At 36.4% G+C, this 21,178-nt stretch overlaps 1 protein-coding gene across 6 annotated transcripts in view; it reads right to left on the bottom strand.

The window, feature by feature from the left end:
- AFF3 (ALF transcription elongation factor 3) overlaps positions 1 to 21,178 on the bottom strand; it is a 522,770-nt gene that overhangs the window by 144,731 nt on the left and 356,861 nt on the right. The window contains exon 10 of one of the 6 annotated variants that reach the window (XM_072743005.1): positions 5,048 to 5,101. The exons of the other annotated variants lie outside the window; for them this stretch is intronic. Coding sequence (XP_072599106.1) covers positions 5,048 to 5,101 — 54 coding nt within the window. The remainder of the gene's footprint in view (positions 1 to 5,047; positions 5,102 to 21,178) is intronic. 6 annotated transcript variants of the gene reach the window in all.

The raw sequence follows: 21,178 nt of genomic DNA, 5'->3' as shown, positions 1-21,178 counted from the left end.
CAGAATTTGGTTCCTATACTATCTCTGAATCCTGGAAATTAAAACCAACAAAGCAACCAATCACGTTTTGTGTCCTTTATTTGCTTTTCTAGCCCTTGGGTTTATCTACTCAGTGGATTGATGCATACAGTTCTAGATCATGGCATGTATTACATTCCTGGGTTACTGTGCTAATGCCTGACTAACCCACATTTCAAAATGTTCAGGCAATAACTAAGGTAAAATTTCATTTTGTAGTGGTTTTACATGCTTATCATATATTTATCACTAGTATATTCATTATATTATGAGAAAATATATTAGAGGCAAAATCAGGTACCCAATACATTTGGTGTAATGGTAGAGAAACAGAGCTAAAATTTGAAGCTCATGTAGCATCATCATAGAATTAGGAGAGTATCCATGTGAGAACCAGAGAGACTCTCAGGAGAGTTAGCAAAATGCACTCTCAGTAGAGAGAATGGCATGAAGAAAGGCAGGTAGAAGAAAGATCTTAGAGCATGACAGAGGAATAGTAAGTACTAGTTTGGATCATGCTTTAGGTGTGTGGGGACTGAGGGTAGGTAGTGGAAGATGAAGTTAGAAAAAAAATAGGGGAAGCTCACAAAAGATTCTAAAATCCAGGTTTGGAATCTGAATTTAATATTTGGTAGTACATAGTTATTAAATATTTTAGAGCAGAGAAGTAGCATGATCAGAACTTGTTTTTTATATTTATTTATGGGGGGGGGAGGGGCAGAGAGAGAGGGAGAGAGAATCTCAAATAGACCCCCCACTGAGCTCAGAGCCCAACACAGGGCTCGATTCCATGACCCTGAGATCACGAGCTGAGCCAAAACCAAGAATGAGACACTTAGCTTAACTGACTGTGCCACCTAGGCACAGAACTGTATTTTAGATAAATTAAACTGGCAGCTTCTTAGAGATGGTATGAAGAAATGAGAAGCAAGGAGATCAGGATTCTATAGAGGACAGGGAAGAGAGAAGAGAAGGCCTTGACTCGGGTGGCCACAGAAACTTACAGAAAAAGAACTATGTAGGAGAAGCTGTGGGCATAGAACTTAATAGGATATAGTAAGTAACCAACGCTTGGGGCCAAGGAAGGGGAGAGAGGGACCGTGGTTTTGAGTCGGGGGGGTCATTGTTATCAAAAGTAGGTGATATAAAAAAAAAGAGCTGGGAAGGAATGAATAAGAGTATTAGATTCTGAATATATAGGATTTGGGGGTCTCAGAAGATGGCAGGAAAGACTGGTTAGAAGCTCAAGGAAGACATCAGAGTTAGGGATCTTGATTTGAGAGGCATCTGGACAGAGATTAAGAGTTACAGCTATGGGAATGGACAAGATCACCATGAGAAGGATGTAGAGAAAAAGAAACAGACCAAAGACTGAACCCTGGTAGACAAGGAACAGATGGCTCAAGGAGGGTGTGATCAATGAACAGAGTCATAGGCTGCAAAGACATCAAGGGAATTAAAGACTCAGAAAGGGCCACTGGTTGCCCAGTGACAAATAGATCATGGTGGCCCACAAGACTAGATAGATGCCAGAAGGAGGTAAAAGCAGACAGGTAGTCAGGAAGAGGACCCTTGAGCACAAAGTAGCTACAATGGTTGATGGCTGTGACTGTTTTTATTTTGTTTGGGAAAATATAAACAGGTTAAAGGCCCAGGTAGGAAGAGTAGCTAAGAAAAGGACAAGATAGGAGGGAGGAGATGAGGTCAGCGGCACCAGAGGAGAAAAGCATCAGACATTTCTTCTGCTGAGATGGGAGAGAAGCAGGCAGGGATAAAGCTAGGAAAATATTTAAGGTGAAAAAATGGATACATAGGGTATTGCTCCAAAGGTACTATACACACAACCAGATTATTTTTCTTCTAATTCAAAACCCCACTTTTTTTTCTTTTTTTTTGCTGAAATTAATGTGACTCAGGACAAAGGTGGTTTTCTAAATCTGACTAATCATCAAAATTAATTGTGAAACTTTTCAAGAATATGTATTTCTAGGCCCAAACCCAGCCATACCAAGTTGGAATCTCTGAGGAAGTGGCCTGGGAATTTTCATTTTAAAGCCTTTTCAGTGATTCTGAAGGTTACCTGGGTCTGGGACCTCCTGAGTACAGTTTTCAACTAAGGACATGTATCAGAATCTCAGAGGCCAGCATTGATTAAATGCGACTGTGCAGAGCACAGGTATTTATATTTCGAAAAGCTTCCCAGATGATCTGATGTGCACCCTGGATAAGAACCATAGTAAAGAGATTCGAATGAAAAAAAAAAAAAAAAAAACCACCAACTGGTTGTATAGAATACTGAAATTCACTGTGCTGACTGGTTCCCTGTTACTTATGTCACCTGACAATTTCCTTTGGACATTTCTCCTGTGGAAACAGCATCTGCTCCTAACCTGGCTGTCACAGGTGGACTGATGTGTTTCTCTGTGGCTCTTCAGCACCTTTCCACAGGCGGCCAGGCCTGTGGGGATGCCATCTGGGGCACTTTGGAGAGAGTCTGGCTTTAAAATTTTTTGAAGTAAAAAAAAAAAAAATTAAAAAAAAATTTTTTTTGAAGTCTCTTTAAGGGAAAACATACAGAATAACATTGTCCACTCTCTGAACTAATGACATAATGTATCTTATAAAAGAAACAAAGATGCAGAATGGAGGAAAGTGGATAGGAAAAGCAATGATGGTTCCTATTTCACTAATCGGGAAGAAAAGATTGTCAGGCAGATTCATAATTTGGCCAAAAAATGCCTTGCACCGTTTGGGTTGATTTTTTTTTTTTTTTAAAGCAACAGTAACAGTACAACAATTATAGAAATGAAAGCCTGGCACATACTTGCTTGGCTCTGAGGGAGGCCATAAGCCCAGCCCTTTTAATGGCTCTTAAAGAAATATGAAATTTTCTTTTATCCCACATGATGGTGTGATCCAATTCCTGCTCCAGCAGCCCCAACGTATCATCTGTTGGAGTCTTTAAGTTTACGGCACAGAAGGAAACTGTCAGCTCCTCTCCCTTTCTACAGGACATTCACATTTGCATACTCAACAGACGGTACAAGCCTCAAAGGCCATATTCCCCCAAATGCAATAATCCTACTCTCAAAATACAAAAGATACAATAGTAGCATGAAAATATTCTTACCCCGATGAAGGCTGGCTCCAGCTGTGGCTTAGTAAGTCAAAAACTAGTAAACTTGCTTGTAATAACATCCTAAAAATTCCAAAGGTTATTTTCCCCCATCCACAGTTAAAAAGCCATCTCCTACAGAACAATGTCACATCTGTGAAGTGTCCAGATTAAGGCAAGAGGTTTCTTGCTTCTAGTAATTTGTCTGGTTAGAGATTAAAGAAAAAAATCTGTCTTGAAGCTGTCAGTTAATATTTTGTAACTCAAAAAAAAAAAAAAAAAAAAAAAAAGCAAAGCCATCTTCACGCTTCACAGCAGAACTGTGTGATTTTTAAACAGAGGTAAATTCTTCTCCATATCAGGTATCTGATAGTTTTTTTTTTGCATTTTAGCGCGAGGCAAGCAAACAAAAGGTTATCCACGAAGTTTCAAATGCATGTTAGTAACATAAAGTGAAGTTAGCTTTCTTTGATATCAAATTACCTACATATCTCACTGAAAATACAAAATCCTTCTTGCAATTAATAAAGAACTGTGGTATTCTAACAAAGCTGGAAGCGTAGGATCTTCAAATTCCAAATCTTTCCATTCCTGGATGAGCTTTGGTATTCAGATGTTAATAGGATGCCTGCTTTTTTTTGGCCAGTGTTCAGGCTAAAGAGTCTGTGAAACAGACTTTTTCCATCCTATGACCTCAGTTTTAGGATTTCTTTCTTGCAAAATGTTAGTTATTTTACTTGGCAGGTTGCCAGAACACATTCTTACTTTCTCCTCTTTATCTCTTTTCACTTTTCTTTTCTCTCCCTTCTTCACCTTGTCTATCTTCTATTCTTTGATAAAGTATGGATTTAAATTAAAGTCCAGTCCAAACACCATGAAAGGGTAGGTGTTTGGTAGGGTCACTAGAATTAGCAAATAAAAATACAGGATGTCCAGTTAAATTTGAAGTTCAGGTAAAAAATGAATAATTTTTAAAATATAAATATGTCCCAAAAATTGCACAGGACATACATATGCTAAAAAAATTATTCCCAAATACTGCATGGGATATACTAATACAAAAAATTATTCCTTGTTACTCTGAAATTCAAATTCAACTGTGTGTCTTGTATTTTATCTGGCAATACTAGTTTGGAGGTTAGACAGAAGGGATAAAAAAACAACAAAGACATCTATTTACAACTGGAAGATGAGAAATTTCCATTCCTATCCTTCTGAATGCTTTTTGTCCAGGTATAACTCTCTATGGCACTGGTTTATTTTTGGCTCATCCAGTTATACTAACAGCTCCACTGAGACACCACATCCTGATACTGACTGCAGAAGTCCATAGGGTTTGAGCTCTGGATCACCTGAGTCCAGAACTCACAAAATGAGTCCTGAAGACAGCATGAGACTGTAGTTCAGCCACAAATTCATACAAATACTCAAGTTTTAATCGATCATTCTCTTTTGAAATTTGTACATCAAATTTAATATTTTCAAAGGCACTGAGTTTTCTCTCTGTAGTACCCACTTGGAAGCAATTTAGCATGACTAGTAATAGTCATTACTAGGAAAAACAACAGAATTCAATTGTATTTGGAAATGTAGTAAAATGATCGCCTCTTGGACATTTTGAAAGGAAGATGAAAATACTGATATCCTCCAGACATTTAAAGATAAGATGAAGATCTTAATTACATTAATGATTAATTCAAGTATATTTTCCAACATCTAAGTACACCCAGGGGTGATACATAATTCAGAAATGCAAAGGCATATCGATAGTATTTTGAAAATACTGTTGAAGTCTGACATCCAGAATGGAGACTATATAGAAGTGTGGTTAGAAGCACGGGTTCAGGAATCAAACTGAGTTCAAATCCCAGCTTTGTCACACACTAGCTGTGTGACGCCGGGCAAGTTACTTACCCTCTCTGTGCATCATTTCCCTTATCTGTAAATGGGGATAACCATTCCAGAGAGCTGTGAGGATGATATGAGTAAAATGCTTAGAACAGTACCCAGCACATAGTAAAGTGCTCAGTAAATTTTGGGGGTGAGGATAGTAGTGCAAACTGTCAATAAGAAAAAAACCTCACAAAATCAGATATTGGCTCCATTTTTACAATTGGCCCAGGAGAAAATGATTTTTTTTCCTATGGCCGCATGGATAATATATTCATATTTTTAAAATTACAAATGACAGTATTTTATGTATTTATCCATTAAAGAAATCTTCTCTTTGTTTTCAGAGTATACAACTTCTCAGGTTGTGTGAAATTAGCATCAGATTATTTCAAGAAGTGAAGTTATATGGTTAACAGTTCTACCCAACTATTGGTTGTTTTTCTTTCTCACCCTGCTTATTATTCTCTTTACTCTCCAAAACTCCAAAAGCAAATGAATAACATTCTTTCCCCCATTGCTACAAGCCAATTAATTTAACTCAATCCCTAGCTATAGTGTTAAACAGACTTTCAAATGAAATAGTCCCCAGTCACTGGGTTTCCTGCCATCTGGTCACTTTGAACTTCATTTGTTTGTGTTTTGAACCCGGAATGGAGTCCAGCAGTGCTAGGTCTACTCTACAACACAGCTCAGGTGTCTGCAGTCTGAGGCAGTGTCAAAGAAAGAGTGCTTTCAAGTCAGATACCTCTAGGGTAATATCCTGGCTTGGCCATACTACCTGTGGGAGCTCTCTGAGACTCACTTTCTTTATCTATAAAAGGAGAGATTCTAATACTATCTACTTTTTTGGGTTGCTATGAAGATTCAAAGAGTCGATTCATCTACAGGGTGAGCCTATGTTCCAGTTTACACCTGTCATTCCTCCATCACTGTTATATTATATAGTTAGTCCATTTTTATAAGGCATTTAGCATACAGACCAGCTAGTTACTATTCAGTATTTGTTACCTCTTAATCATGATAGACTGACGCCTTTACTATTCTAAAAAAATATTTTAAAACCCACCACGTCCTCATTTTTAAAGCAGGAATGGCCTTTTTAACATCGAAAGATGAGTGTATGTGTGTGAAAGTTTGGTCACCTGCCCATTATCTCTACATTCCCTGTCCCTTTTTGTATTTTTCAGTTGTTGAAGAAGCTAAAAGTGGGGGTGGCATTCTCTGTGGTAGAACCTTGAGGGCAGAGGCTTAAATATTTTACATGCTTTGGGGGATCATGTGAGTACTGCTTTAGCAAAATATACTCTGCCAACAGCAGAAGGCCCTCTGAGGTGAGCAGGTGGGCCAGAGCTGGGAAGCTGTCCTTTTACTTCTGCCAGCTATTTGGATTGTCAGATGAATTCCAGGCTCCAGCCCCTGCTCTTTCCAAGATCTCCATCACTGTGCAGTAACGCCATGCTTCCTCATTGTCTATAATCAGGCTTCCTCCAGCCTCCCCCCGTCCCCAAGCTCTTTGGGACACAATCTTCTTGACGATATGAAGGGAGGGCAGGTATTAAAGGGCTTTTAGGTAAATACCAGGCTTTGTGTAGGAACCGATTTCTCCCTTAAAATCACTTCTGCTTCATGTGCCCTCTGCACCAGGTCCCAGATTGAAAGTGGTTCCTGCAAGTGGTTCTGGAGCCAGCCGACTTAGCTAAAATCTAGGCCACTGACAACTGTGAAATCTCTTTGAGCCAACTCGCAGCTCTGAGACCTCGATTTTCTGTTCTATAATATGGGATGTAATAATGCAATAATACACCTCATTGGATTATTGTTAAGAATTAAGTAAGATAACATGTCTAGTACAGTGTCTGGCACAAAATAGGCATTTAATGCCTGGAAAGTATCATAATAGTACCAGGCTGCCTGGGAAGGGATCAGCATTAGAGGCAAAGAGAATCTGTGATCTGGGGGTGGGAGGAGGAGGGTTGGGAGAATTCAGTTTGTAAATATAAAAGCTCTGCATTTTGGAGGTTTACATCTTTTTTTTTTTTTTTTTGGAGGTTTACATCTTAATTAAGATCTGTACAAGAGAAAGGACAAATCTTGTAGTGGTATTTCTGAAAGAAGATACAGAAAGTGCTCAGCAAATGTATTCCAACCATCCTTTGTGTTATTTCAAATTCATTCATTGATTCGTACCAACAATATCTTATTATGTAGGTATTATGTTCTAAATAGCTGGGCAAAGCTTCAGCACAAGAGCATGAAGAAGCTTTATAAAAGAAAACATTTGGAAGAAGCATAATCAGTCTGTTAATGCCAGGCAATATTTATTGATTACCGACTGCAATCAATAAATATGGTAATATTTATTGATTTACCATGTTCTCGCATGGCCCAAGTGACTCCTCAGAAAAACGCTGCCATCTGCTAAAGCCACTGCGAATACAGAGTAGCTGAAGTTTATTAATTAATGTCTCTGTGGACTGGAATTGCTCATTGCAGAGGTGCCATATAGAAACTGTGTCCACTTTAATCGTTAAATGAAGGAAGCAGATGCTTATGTGATCTAATTAGGGGTCGCTGAAAAACCTCCTTCTTGTATAACTTACACTCCAACCATCTACCTTCTTAAGCCTCTGAAGGAGTCCTAAATTCTGAGTTGTCAGGCCTTTGAGCTCAAGCTTTCCTTGGCCCTGTGAGAATGCTTATGGGTTCTCTGAGGGCAGTACTGCAGGGTATAAATGAGTCACATTCCAACAGTGTGAGCCTGTGGCAATGCTGAGTGGGATACAGACTCACTGGATACAAATCTCTGGACAAGCTTCTCATACTCTTTCAGTCTCAGGAAGAACTCCCCTTCTGAGGAAGTCATTTACACAGGTGACTGAGTGAGGGTTGGAAGCATGACGGGGCCAGTACACATTTTCTTCTCCTGCCTCCACCTTCGGCATAGACTATCTCATTAGTTTGGTCAGTAGCCTATAGTGTGATATGGATATTGGCTGACAAAGGTGGATTGGTGTGGCTTGACCTGTATTTTAAAATATTAAATAAGGATAGAAAATGTCAAGAGTAGTTATAGGTAATGTTTTGTGATTCTGTTCTTTCAGTACACACACTTTCATAGGATATGATGTAAAATGTACTTCTGATTGTGCAGGGTATGTTCAAAAAGGATGAAATGAGTATATATCCAAAATAACTAAAGGCAGGAATTCGATGAGGTATTTGCATACTCATCTTGTAAGCAGCATTATTTGCAACAGGTAAAAAGTAGAAGCAGCCCAGGTGTCCACTGATGGATGAATGGAAACACAAAATGTATATACACACCATGGAATATTATTCCATTATGTATATATGCCCACAGAATGTTTTTCAGTGCATAACATTCATTTTATGTTTTCCATAAAAACAAAGGAAATTCCTTTTAGAAAGGAAAGAACTTCTGACACACACTACAACATGGATGAAACTTTGAAGACATTATGCTAAGTGAAATAAATCAGACACAAAAGGATAAATACTATGATTCCACCTATGCAAGGTCCCTAGTATAGTCAAATTCATAGAGACAGGAAGTAGAGTGGTGGTTGCCAGGGACCAGAGGAGGGGGAAATGGGAGTTAATGGCTTTGGCCATTCTTTAATTCAGCATATTAGCAGAGTTTCCATTTGGGAAGATCAAAGAAGTTCTGTGGATGGATGGTAGTAATGATTACACAACAATGTGACTGTGCTTAATGCTACTAACCTGTACACTTAAAAATGGTTAAGATGGTAGATTTTATGTTACATGTATTTTATCACAGTTCAAATATTAAAAAGACATTAAGTTACAAAAAAAAAAATACTGAGAAACCCTAACCTAGATAACACTCTGGGAGGAGCCTGGATATAAAGGAAAGAGAAAATGTGAGTCTCTGGGGAACCAAATGGGTCAGGGAATACACTCTCCAGTTTTTCTGAAGAATTCTCTTTTGTGACCTCTGGGACCATGGGCCTTCCAGTCTGGCGTAAGAGCACAAAAGAGAAGGTTTGCAATCTTGTTCTGTGATGGCATAATTTCCAGTCTACATTTTTGGGTTCATTTCGTATTTTAATCTGAGAGTACAAGCAATATGACAGCCACGTCTTTTCTTTTTCCCCCTCAGGTAAAACTGATACACACACCTTCTCTTTCAACAAGCCTGTCCAGCCTTGGACTCGTTGGTATCTGAGGGCTGGGTCAAGGTCTTCCTTCCTCACTGAATAAAACATATGTCTCAAAAGGCCTTCAGCCTAAGTTTGTTCATCTACACAATAAGGGGGTCCAAGGAGCCCTAAAGTCCCTTCCTATCATATTTTTTTATTTTTGGTATCTGAGAGTTGAAGAAACAGAATCTGGCCAATCTTTTCTAGGTAAAGGCTGTACACCAGGTTTCTCATTTTCTTAGCAGACAGAATCCTGGCAAATTACTTAAACAGATACGGAAAGGAAGTCTCTGGGGGCAGACACCTCACAGACTAAAAGAACAGCCACAGTTCATTATTTTAGATATGGAATACTGTGGCCAAAATAAATATCAGGAAGGTTTCAAACTTCTCTGAAAACACACACACACACACACGCACACACACACATGCAAACTATAAAACCATCTTTCGGTAACAGTTCTCAAATCAACTTTGATCTCTCAACTTCCAGAACCTATTATACAATCAGTTTGTGTAACCTTATTATTAAATGCACATGTATAAATGACAGATTTCTTTGTGTTTCAGATACAATTGTTTCTCTGTGTATTTTTCCCTTCATATTTAACATTTTCTAAGACAATGCTCTACAATGAGCATAAGAAATTTTTTAATAAATATGGTCATGGACTATTTATGTCCCTCCAAAATTTATACGCTGAAATTCTAACCACCAAGTGATGGTATTAGGAGGCCCTCTGGGAAGTAATTAGAATTAATGCTCTTATAAGAAGGAATATAATAAAGCTTGCTTCCTCTCTCTCTCTGCTCTCTGCCATGTGAGGACACAGCAAGATGGCCATCTGCAAACCAGGAAGCGGGCCCTCATCAGATGTTGGATCTGCCAAGCACCTTGATCCTAGACTTCTTGGCCTCCAGAACTGTGAGAAGTAAATTTCTATTGCTTGTAAACCACACAGACTATAGTAGTTTGTTAGAGCAACCTGAACTGACAAAGACAAATATTTTTTCATTGATATGAATACTTTTCATCTTTAAACTTTTTATCTTTAAAAATGACTCATACACCTGGAATGGATCTTTGGGCATCATCTAGACCCACTCTGTTCTACCAATCAATGGCAGCCACACCTTCCAAGACATTTAAAAACATTAGTCAGTGGTAAATTTTTTAGCCTTCTCCAGGCCATGCATTCTTCAAAGGGAGATGTAAAGCCATGCGCTCCTTGCCTAAGATCCCATTGTCTGGAATTAGAGAAAACTCATACTGGTTAACATCTCTGAAGCAGTCTGACCACTAGCTTTTCTTCTTCACTGCCTCAGCTCTACTAGAAGACCTTTTGAAATCTCTTTTAAAAAAATTATTCAGGGGATCCCTGGATGGCGCAGCAGTTTGGTGCCTGCCTTTGGCCCAGGGCGCGATCCTGGAGACCCGGGATCAAACCCCACGTCGGGCTCCCGGTGCACGGAGCCTGCTTCTCCCTCTGCCTGTGTCTCTGCCTCTCTCTCTCTCTCTCTGTGTGACTATCATAAATAAATAAAAATTAAAAAAAAATAAAAAATAAAAAAATTATTCATTTATGAGAGAGAGAGAGAGAGAGAGAGAGAGGCAGAGACATAGGCAGAGAGAGAAGCAAGCTCCATGTAGGGAGCCCAAGGTGGGACTCGATCCCAAGACCATGGGATCATGCCCTGAGCTGAAGGCAAACACTCAACTGCTGAGCCAGCCAGGCGTCCCCCTTTTGAAATCTTTATTTTTATCACCCTTCAACTCTTCTCAGTTTACTTTTTTTTAAAAGAAAGATTAAAATTCTAACTGAACTCTGATCATTACCAACTGCTAAGATAGGGTTGTTTTCTACCTTTTATAAGTCATGAATCCTGTTATGATTGCAGTACTAATGTTTATTGGGTGCCTCCCAGGTAACTGGCACTTTCCATATATTAATTTCAACTACTGTATTAACTTTGGAGAAAGAACACTGCATGAGTCATTCTAATCCAGTTTGAGTTTATAATAATTTCTAAGTCTTTTACTGTACCATGTGCACCTGACAGACCATTCTTTTTCTGCTTCATTTGTTTATTTATTTTTTTCTCCTAGGAAATGAATATTTGGTGTTTGATTCCACTTCATTTTTTTTTAAGATTTTATTTATTCATGAGACACACACACACACACACACACACACACACAGAGAGAGAGAGAGAGAGAGAGAGAGAGAGAGAGGCAGGCAGAGACACAGGCAGAGGGAGAAGCAGGCTCCATGCAGGGAGCCTGATGTGGGACTCGATCTCGGGTCTCCAGGATCACACACTGGGCCGAAGGCAGGCACTAAATTGCTGAGCCACCCAGGGATCCCCACTTCTTTCATTTATGAAGGTGCTATCAAATCTTCATGTAGTCTTTAACATCACAGGTGCTTTGTTCAATGAAGGGTCATATACAAATGTAGAAGGGTCCTGCCTCAGGATTTTTCTACAAGTGAATGCCATTGATCTTGTCAAAATATGGCCTTCACAGTATCTTGGGAATCTCCACTTGCTCATTATTTCTAGAACTTTTCTAGTACAGATGACAACCTGGCAGGATCTGAATCTACTCTTCCTCTGCAGGCACCACCTTGCTTGTTCTTCCTGCCCTGGTTATTGTCTCCAGAGAAACTTCAGAAGAGTTCAAGGATAGGAGTAGAGTGGGACAGAGGTTAAGAGCTTGGTTGCAGGTTCTGAATCTTGGGTTTAAATCCTGGCTTTGCCACTTAAAAGCTATATAGAGCAGAAACCTTATTCTCTTCTTTTTGCCTGTAAGATAAGGTGCTATTGGATTTTTGCTAAAAATTAGAAGTGATAAAACGTAAAGTGTTAAGACTAGTACTTGGTCAAGGTAAAACCTCAAAACAGGTCAATTATTATTATCACCAGGTAGAAAAGCTGCCACATAAATTTATCCTTTCTGTAAATTAATTGTTATTTAATTGAGGTATAATTTATAGACAGTGAAATGCAGAGAACTTAAGTGTAAAATTCAGTGGAGTTTTGTTAAATGTATATTCTTCTCACATAGCCCAAATTAAGATATAGAACTTTTCTATCACTTTAGAAATTTCATCATGACCCCTTCCAGTCAAACTCCAGCCCTTCACAGCAACCACTGGCAATGAATGAGAGTTCTTGTTGCTCCATATCCTTGTCAGCATTTGGTGTTGTCAATGTTCTGGATTTGGGCCATTCTAATGGCCATTCTAGTAGTAGTATTTCATTGTTTAAATTTACATTTTCCTGATGACATATGGAGTAAGAGCATCTATTCACATGAAGGTCTTTGGCTCATTTTAAAATCGGGTTGTTTACTTACTGTTGAGTTTTAAGAATTCTTTGTATATTTTGGATACCTGTCCTTTATCAGATGTGTCTTTCACATGTATTTTCTCCCAGTTTTATTCTCTTGACATTGTTTTGTCTCATTCTCATCTTTTCAATCTTTTTCACATTTTTTCATAGAGCATATGTTCTTAATTTCAATGAAATCCAGTTTACCAATTATTTAGTTCATGGATTATTCCTTTGGTGGTGTATCTAAAAAATCATCATCACTATACCCAAGGTCATCTAGGTTTTTTCCTATAATATCTTCTAGGAGTTTTATAGTTTTGTGTTTTATATATTTAAGTCTGTAATTCATTTTGAGTTAACTTTTGTGAGGAGCAGAAGGTCTGTCTAGATTCAATTTTTTTCTATGTGGATATCCAGCTGTTCCAGCACCATTTGTTGAAAATATTTTGGTACATTGTACTGTCTTTGCTCCTTTGTCAAAGATCAGTCAACTATATTTATGTGGGTCTATTCTGTTCCACTGATCTATTTCTCTATTCTTTTGCCAAAACCACACTGTCTTGATTACTATTGCTTTTAGTAAGTCTTGGGAGTGGGATAGCTTTAGTCCTCCAATGTTGCTTTTCTCTTTCAATATTGTGTTGGCTCTTCTGGGTCTTCTGCCTCTCCATATAAACTTTAGGATCAGCTTGTTGATATTCACAAAATAAATTGCTGGAATTTTTATTGTGATTGCTTTGAATCTACAGATCAAGTCGAGAAGTTTGTGGACTTTTGATTACAAGTATTCCATAGTGTGAATATACCATAGTTATTTATCCATTCACCAGTTGATGGATATTGGGGTTGCTTCCAGTTTTTGATTTTATGAGTAAAGCCATTACAAATACTCTTGTACAAATCTCTTTTTTCCCATTTTTTTTTTTTCTGCATGAATGCCCACAAAGGGAATTGCTGGGTCATGTAATAAATGTGTGTCTAGGAAACAGTCAAATGGTTTTCAGAAAGAGTTACACCATTTTATTTTTCTATCAGCAATGCATGAGATTTCCAACTGCTCCAGATCCTTGCCACTATTTGGTGTTGTCAGTCCTTTCAATTTTAGCCATTCTAGTGGGTGTTGTGGTATATCATTATGGCTTTAATTTGTATTTCCCTGAAGATGCATGTTATTGAAATAACATCTTTTAAGTCATTAAAGTGAAATGTATCTTTTAAGCTGCTTGCTAGCCATTTGTGTATATTCTTTTGTCTGTTTGAAGAGGTGGCCCATTTGAAACATTTGTTTATCATTTTGTTATTGAATTTTCAGAGTTCCCTAGGTATTCTGTATACAAATTATTTGTCAGATATATGTATTGCAAATATATTCTCCCAGTTTGTGTCTTGCCCTGTCATTTTGATGAGAAGATATTTTTAATTTTGAGGAAGTCCAATTCAACAGGATTTTCTTTTTTCTTTTTTTTTTAGGATTTTCTTTTATATTGTATGTTTTTGTGACTTCTGTGAGACATCTTTGCCTATCTCAGGTTTTGAAGATATTCTCCTATGTTTTCCTCTAGAAGCTTTATAGTTTTAGCCTTTATATTGAAGCCTATGATTTATCTCAATTGTGTGTGGTGTGAGATTCCTATTTTTACCCCCAGCAGTTGCTCCAACAGTATTTGTTGAAAGCATTTGGCTTTTGCCACTGAACTGCTTGGTGGTTCTGTGAAAGATCAACTGACCATATAGGTATGGTTCTATTTCTAGACTCTATTTTGCTCCATTGATTTATTTGTCTGTTCTTATGTTAATGCCACACTATATTACTTCGGTTTTATAAGTCTTGAAATTAGGAACCATAAGGACTTCAACCTTGTTCTTCAAGACTGTTTTGACTAATAGATCCTTCACTTTTTTATAAAAATTTTAGAATCAACTTGTCATTTTCTATAGAAGTGTCCTGCTAGCTATCTGATCAAGATGGTGTTGAATCTACAGAACAATATGAAAAGAAGTGACATGTTAACATAATTAATTCCTCCAATTTGTGAACATCTGTCCATTTATTTAGGTCTCAAATTTCTCTCATCAATGTTTTAGTTTTCAGAGTACAGGTCTTATGTCTTTTGCTAGATTTATTATGTATTTTGTCATTGTAAATAAAATTCCATTTAAAATTTCATTTTCTGGAATGCCTGGATGGCTCAGTGGTTAGGTGTCTGCCTTTGGCTCAGGGTGTGATCCCAGGCTCCTGGGATCGAATCCTGCATGGGCTCCTCACAGGGAGCCTTCTTCTCCCTCTGCCTATGTCTCTGCCTCTATCTCTCTCTGTGTCTTTCATGAATAAATAAAATCTTAAAAAAATTTCATTTTCCAATTCCTTATTGCTAATAAATAAAAATACAACTGAGTTTTGTAGGGTGACCTTGCTTAATTCATTTACTGATTCTATTAGTTGCTTATTAGATTTCTGAGGATTTTCTCTATAAACAACCATTCTTGTCAATCTTTATGTTTTTTAGTTCCTTTTCTTGCCTTATTGCACTGACTAGAAATAGTACAATGTTGAATACAGGTGATAAGCGCAAACATCACTGCTATGTTTCCAATCTTAGGAGGAAAGTGTTTGGTGTTTCATTATTAAATATGATGTTAGCAGTAGGTTTTTTATTCTATTTTTAAAGATTTTATTTATTCATGAGAGACACAGAGAGAGAGAGGCAGAGACATAGACAGAGGGAGAAGCAGGCTCCTTGTGGGGAGCCTAATGTGGGACTTGATCCCAGAACCCTGGGATCACCACCTGAGCCACCCAGGCAACCCACTAGTAGGTTTTTTTTTTTTTTTTTAAATTGTAGATGCCCTTTACCAGGTTGACTAAGTTTCTTTTTTGTCTTGGCTTGCTGAGATTTTCTAAAAATCATGAGTGTTAATTATGCCAAATGCTTTCTCTTCATCCATTTAAAAGATCAAGGTTTTTATCCTTTATTCTATTAATATGGTGGATTACAATTAATTTTTCTGTTAAACCAACCATGCATCCCTGTGATAAACCCCACTGAGTTATAATCATATATTTTTTACATATGTCTCTGAGTATACATGCTAATATTTTTTAAAGAAATTTCAGAATGTTTACAAAGGATACTGGATTATTTTCTTTTAAGGTTTATGTCAGATTTTGGTATCAGGGTTTTACTAGCCTGATACAATCAACTGGGTAGTTTTTCTTCCTCTAACTTCTGAAAGAATTTGTGTAAGATTGGTAGCTTATTTGTTGGTATTTCATTGGCATAAACATTTTTTATTTGAAGTTTTGTGAAGCCATCTAACCCTGGAAGAATCTTCTTTGTGTAAAAGTTTTTATTATATATTTAGTTTTTTAAAATAGTAATGGGGCCTTCATATTTTCTAATAGTCTTGTGAAAGTTACAGTAAATTGCGTATTTTCAAGGAAAGTGACTATTTCATCTAAATTGTCAAATAAATTGGCTAAAGTAGCCATAATATCCAGTTATCATTGTTAAAACTTCTGTAGGCTATGTGTTCATGTCCTGTCTTCTCATTGCTAATGTTGGTAGTTTGTGTTCTCATTCTTTTTTTCTTAATTGCTTTCATCAGTGTTTGTTAATTTTATTAATCTTTTAAAATAACTAAATTTTGGCTTCACTGATTTTCTATATTATTTGTTAAGTTCTATTCCTAATTTTTATTATGTTCTTTCTAATTACCTTGGGTTTAATTTATTCTTCTTTTGGTGGCTTCTTAGAGTGGGAACGTAAGTTACTGATGTTCAACCTTGGTCTTTTAACACAAGCATATGAAGCTACAAATTTCTTTTTTTGCTTTGTTTATTGTTTTCATGAATCCTATAATTTTCATAAATTGTGCTTTCATTTTCTCCCAGTTAAACTCACTTTCTAATTTCCCTTGTGATTTATTCTTTAACTCAAAGACTATTTCGATGTTATTTATCAAGTATCTAGATTATTTCTTTGCCATTGACATAATTTAATCATGCTGTGATCATAGAATACACTCTGTAAAGATTTTAATACTATGAAATTTATTGTTATTTCTTTTCTTGCTCCCAACAAGATCTGTCTTGGGTGAATGCTTCATGTATACTTGATGAGATTCTGTAATCTGCACTTGTTGAGGGCAGTGTTCTATAAATGTCAATTAGGCCAAAGTAGTTAATAATGTCCAAATATCTACATACTTGCTAATATTTTAAGTTTCCTACTGATTACTGAAGAAAGAGATGTTAAAAACCTGTACCTATTATTAAAGATCTGTTAATAAATACATAATTATGATTGCTTTTTTAAATAACTAACCTTTTTATCAGTTAAAGGTCTTTATCTAAAGGTCTATTTGGCAATATTAATAGTGTCACATTGGTTTTCTTATACTTACTGTTAACACAGTCTATCTTTTCCACCACCTGGCTTCAAACTATTTGTGTTTTTATATTTAAATTGTGTATCTTGTTGACAGCAGAAAGTCTTGATTTAGGCCAATTTGATACCCTTTGCCTTTTAACTGGAGTTTTTGGTCCATTTATATTTAATGCAAGTATCGATTGGGCTGGGACAAGATTTACTATTTTTTAAAATTTCTTTAATATCCATAACTTCTGCTTTTTATTTCTGTTCTTTCTTTCCTCTCATGTATTGTATTAACCTAAATTTTTTTATTTTAATTCCTCCAATGACTTAACTCTAGCTATTTTTTTTGGGGGGGGGGGTGTTTGCTTTTAGTGGCTTTTCTATGTATTTTACTATGCATATTTATCACCAAACTTAGATTTGATATTATACTAATTCACATAAAATGTAAGAACCTTGTAGTCATGCAATTCCATTAGCTCTTTCTTATTTTTTGTGCTATTTTTGTCATATTTTCCATCCATATACCATTGACCCTTGAACAAGAAAGGTTTGAACTGTGTGGTTCCACTTTATGAGATTTTTTCTTCAATAAGTACAGTACTATAAGTGTATTTTCTCTTCCTTCTTTTTCTAATCATATTTTACTCTTACTTTATTGTAAGAATACAGTATATAGCAGATAAATGAAATATGTGTCAATTGACTATGTCACCTTTAGAGGCTTACAGTTAACAGCAGGTATTAGTACTTAAGTTTCTGGGGATTTAAAGGTTATATATGGGTTTTTCATTGCATTGTGGAGGGGCAGAGTCAGGGCCCCAAGCCCTGCATTGTTCATTGGTCAACTGGACCCTGCAAATCCCAGAAAACAATATTTTATTTTTTACATTAAACAATCTTTCATGTTTATACATATATTTATTTTTTCCTATATATACTTCCTTCTTATATGCCTAAGTTTCCATCTGATAATATTGCCCTTCAACCTGATTAATTTCCTTTATCATTTGTTGTGGTGTAGGCCTACTGAAATGAATTCTTTCTGATTCTTTTGTATCCAAAAGTCTTTATTTCACCTTCCATTTTGAAGGATATTTTTGCTAGAGTTAAAATTATGGCTTGACAGTTCTCTCTTTAGCTTTTGGTTTTGTTTTTTGTTTTTCAGCACTTTAAAGATGTTTTAGCCTCTGAAGTTTCTAATGGAAATCCTAGTTATATCACTGCTCCTCTGCACATATCATATTTTCTTTGTGTTTCTCTTTATCTTTAGTTTTTAGCAACTTCACAATGTTTTGAGATGTGGTTTTATGTATTTTTTTTAAATCTTTCTTTGAGTTAGCTGAGTTTCGTGTATTTACAAGTTAATGTTTTTACCCAGTTTAATAAGCTTTCAGCTATTACTTTTTCAAAAAAATTTTCTGATCTCTTTTTTCTGCCCTATCCTTCTGGGACTTCAATTACATGTATATTAGACAATCTGATATTGTCCCATAATGCACTGAGGCTCCATTCATTGTTTTTAAATCTTTATTCTTACTGATCCTCATACTGAATAATTCTTATTGGCTATCTAGTGAAATTTTCATTTCAAATATTGTTCTTTTTATAGTTCCAGAATTTTCATTTAGTCCTTCTTTATAGTTTCCATTTCCCTGCTAAGATTTCACTTTTTTCAGTCATTATGATAATTTTTTTTCCCTTTACCTCCATGAATATATTATAACAGATGCTTGAAAGTTCTTGTCTGAAAATTCCAACATCTAGGTCATCTCAAAGTCTATTATAGTAACCACTTTTTCTCTTAATTATGGATCACATTTTCCTATTTCTTCACATATCCTTTAATTTTTTATTAAATAATGAATATTAGATAATGAATGTTAGTCAATGATATGCTATAGAGACTTTAGAGTCTGTTTTCTTCCTTTAAGCAATGTTGATATTTTTGTTCTATCACACAAATTATTAGCTGATTGCCTGAAACTTATGCATACTTAGTGTTTCACTTTGTCATATTTCATTTTGGTTTAGTCTTTAGTTTTTAGGATGAGTCCTTTATTCATAAGGTAGAGCCTCTCTGAGGTTTTGAAAAAAACACAGAAAACAAAAAACAAAAAACCCTCAAGGTGTTTACCAAGTTGTTATAACTGGATGGGAATCAAAATCCAAACTCTATGGGCAATAGTTGTAGGCATTAGGCAGCAGCTGAAAGCTCTGCTCAGCTTTACAGCTTTCTAAGCTATTGTTTTCCATGGGGCTCAATGACATCTCTCCCACACTTATGCAGTTTAGTGGTCATCCAAGGTTTGAGAGAAATTTATATAAAGAAGTGGAGCTCTATTATATATGGTTCCTTGCTTTCTGGAATTTCCTCCCTTAAAGCTCATCTACTCTGGCAGCCCTGAACTCCACTTTCTAACACTTCAAGCAAATATGAATGTGGCTTTCTCCTTGAATTCCAGTTGCTCTTGGTGGATTGAAGTGCCCTCAGGGGATAAGCTGTATAAATGTAGATCTCAACTGGTCCTTTTCCTTCTTTCAAGGAACAGATATCCAACATTATCTGCCTTCTTTTAGTCAGCCTCTAATGCCTTCAAAAAAACATTTTGTCCAGCATTTATAATAGTTATCCGCAGGAAAGTTAATCTAATATAAGCTCTTCTATTATTGACATAACTGGAACTCTGTCACAGAAATTTTGATGTATGAGTTTGTGTGTGTGTGTGTGTGTTAAGCATAAATTATACCTTCCATCTTTATGAATACTCATAGGATCTTATTAAATAAGATATCCTGAGGAGATCAAGTATTATCCAGACTACTCTGTCCTGCCAGGCAACGACTATCTTAAACTTGTCATGATTAATCTGTTTTTATTTATTCATTTATTAGTTTCAGGTCTACAGCATAATGATTTGACATACAGTTGACCCTTGAACAATGTGGTCAATGCCCCAATGCCCTTATAGTAAAAAATCCATGTATAACTTTGACTCCCCCCAAAACTTAACTACTAATAGCCTACTGTGACTGGAAACCTAACTGATAACATAAACAACTCAATTAACACATATTTTGTATATTATGTATTATATACTGTATTCATACAATAAAGTAAGGTAGAAAAAAACAAAAGTTATTAGGAAAATCGTAAGGAAGAAAAAATACACTTCCAGTACTATACATATTTGATGGAAAAAGCCCCCGTATGTAAGCAGATCCATGCGTTACAAATCTGTGTTGTTCAGGGGCCAACTACACATAGCTACAGTTTTTTTTTGTTTGTTTTTGAGACCTTTTAGATCTATTCTCTTGGCAACTTTCAAATATACAACAGATTACTATCAACTATAGTCACGATGTTGTTCATTACATCCCCAGGACTTATTTATTTTTACAACTGGAGATTTGTACCTTTGACAACTTTCCCTCATTTTGCCCATCCCTTACCTCACTCCCCTACCCCTGCCTCTGGAAACCATCAGTCTGTTTGTTTGCTTGTTAAGATTCTACATCTGTGTGAGATTATATGGCATTTGTCTTTCTCTGTCTGACTTATTTCACTTAGCATAATGCCCTCAAGTTCCAACCTTGTTGAAAATGGCAGGATTTCCTTCTTTTTTATGGTCAAATAATATTCCTCTGTATGTGTGTGTGTGTGTGTGTGTGTGTGTGTGTGTGTCTGCATGTGTGCATACCTCACATTTTCTTTATCTGTTTATCCATTAGTAATCACTTAGTTTGTTTCCATGTCTTGGCCATTTTAAATAATGCTAATGTCTTGCTTTTAAAAGAGGCCAGGGAGGAAAGATGCTTCTTCAGTAAATGAGTTCCCTGTCTGGAGACTCCCTATTATATACTATAATTTAAATCCATATAATGGCTTTGAATGACTCACAGGGTGATTGAATTATACAGATAGATGCATGAGTAAGCATTACTGAAGCGGAGTTTCTCCCACTAAACCACGAGCAAGAAAAAGATAGCTTTCCTCATGTTTTGTGTGTATGTTATCTTTTCTTTGTGTGTATGTACACTTTTCTTTACTCTGCTTCTTCACCCCTTCAGCTCCCATGGAGCTTATCATTTTTGGTCCGTTTTACTTAGGTTCTTTCACCTTGTTTCATCTTCTGGTATCTATACACTCTCTCTTCTCCCAACTTGGCTTCTGAATCATTCTGGTTGCTTCTGAACTTCTTTTTTTTTCTGAACCTTAATATTATGAGTTGAATAATTTCCCCTCAGAATTCATA

Source organism: Vulpes vulpes, chromosome 16 (assembly GCF_048418805.1).
Source record: "Vulpes vulpes isolate BD-2025 chromosome 16, VulVul3, whole genome shotgun sequence".
Taxonomy (NCBI): Eukaryota; Metazoa; Chordata; class Mammalia; order Carnivora; family Canidae; genus Vulpes; species Vulpes vulpes.
The sequence above is the reverse complement of the archived record's forward strand: the minus strand, read 5'-3'. Positions and strand labels throughout refer to the sequence as shown.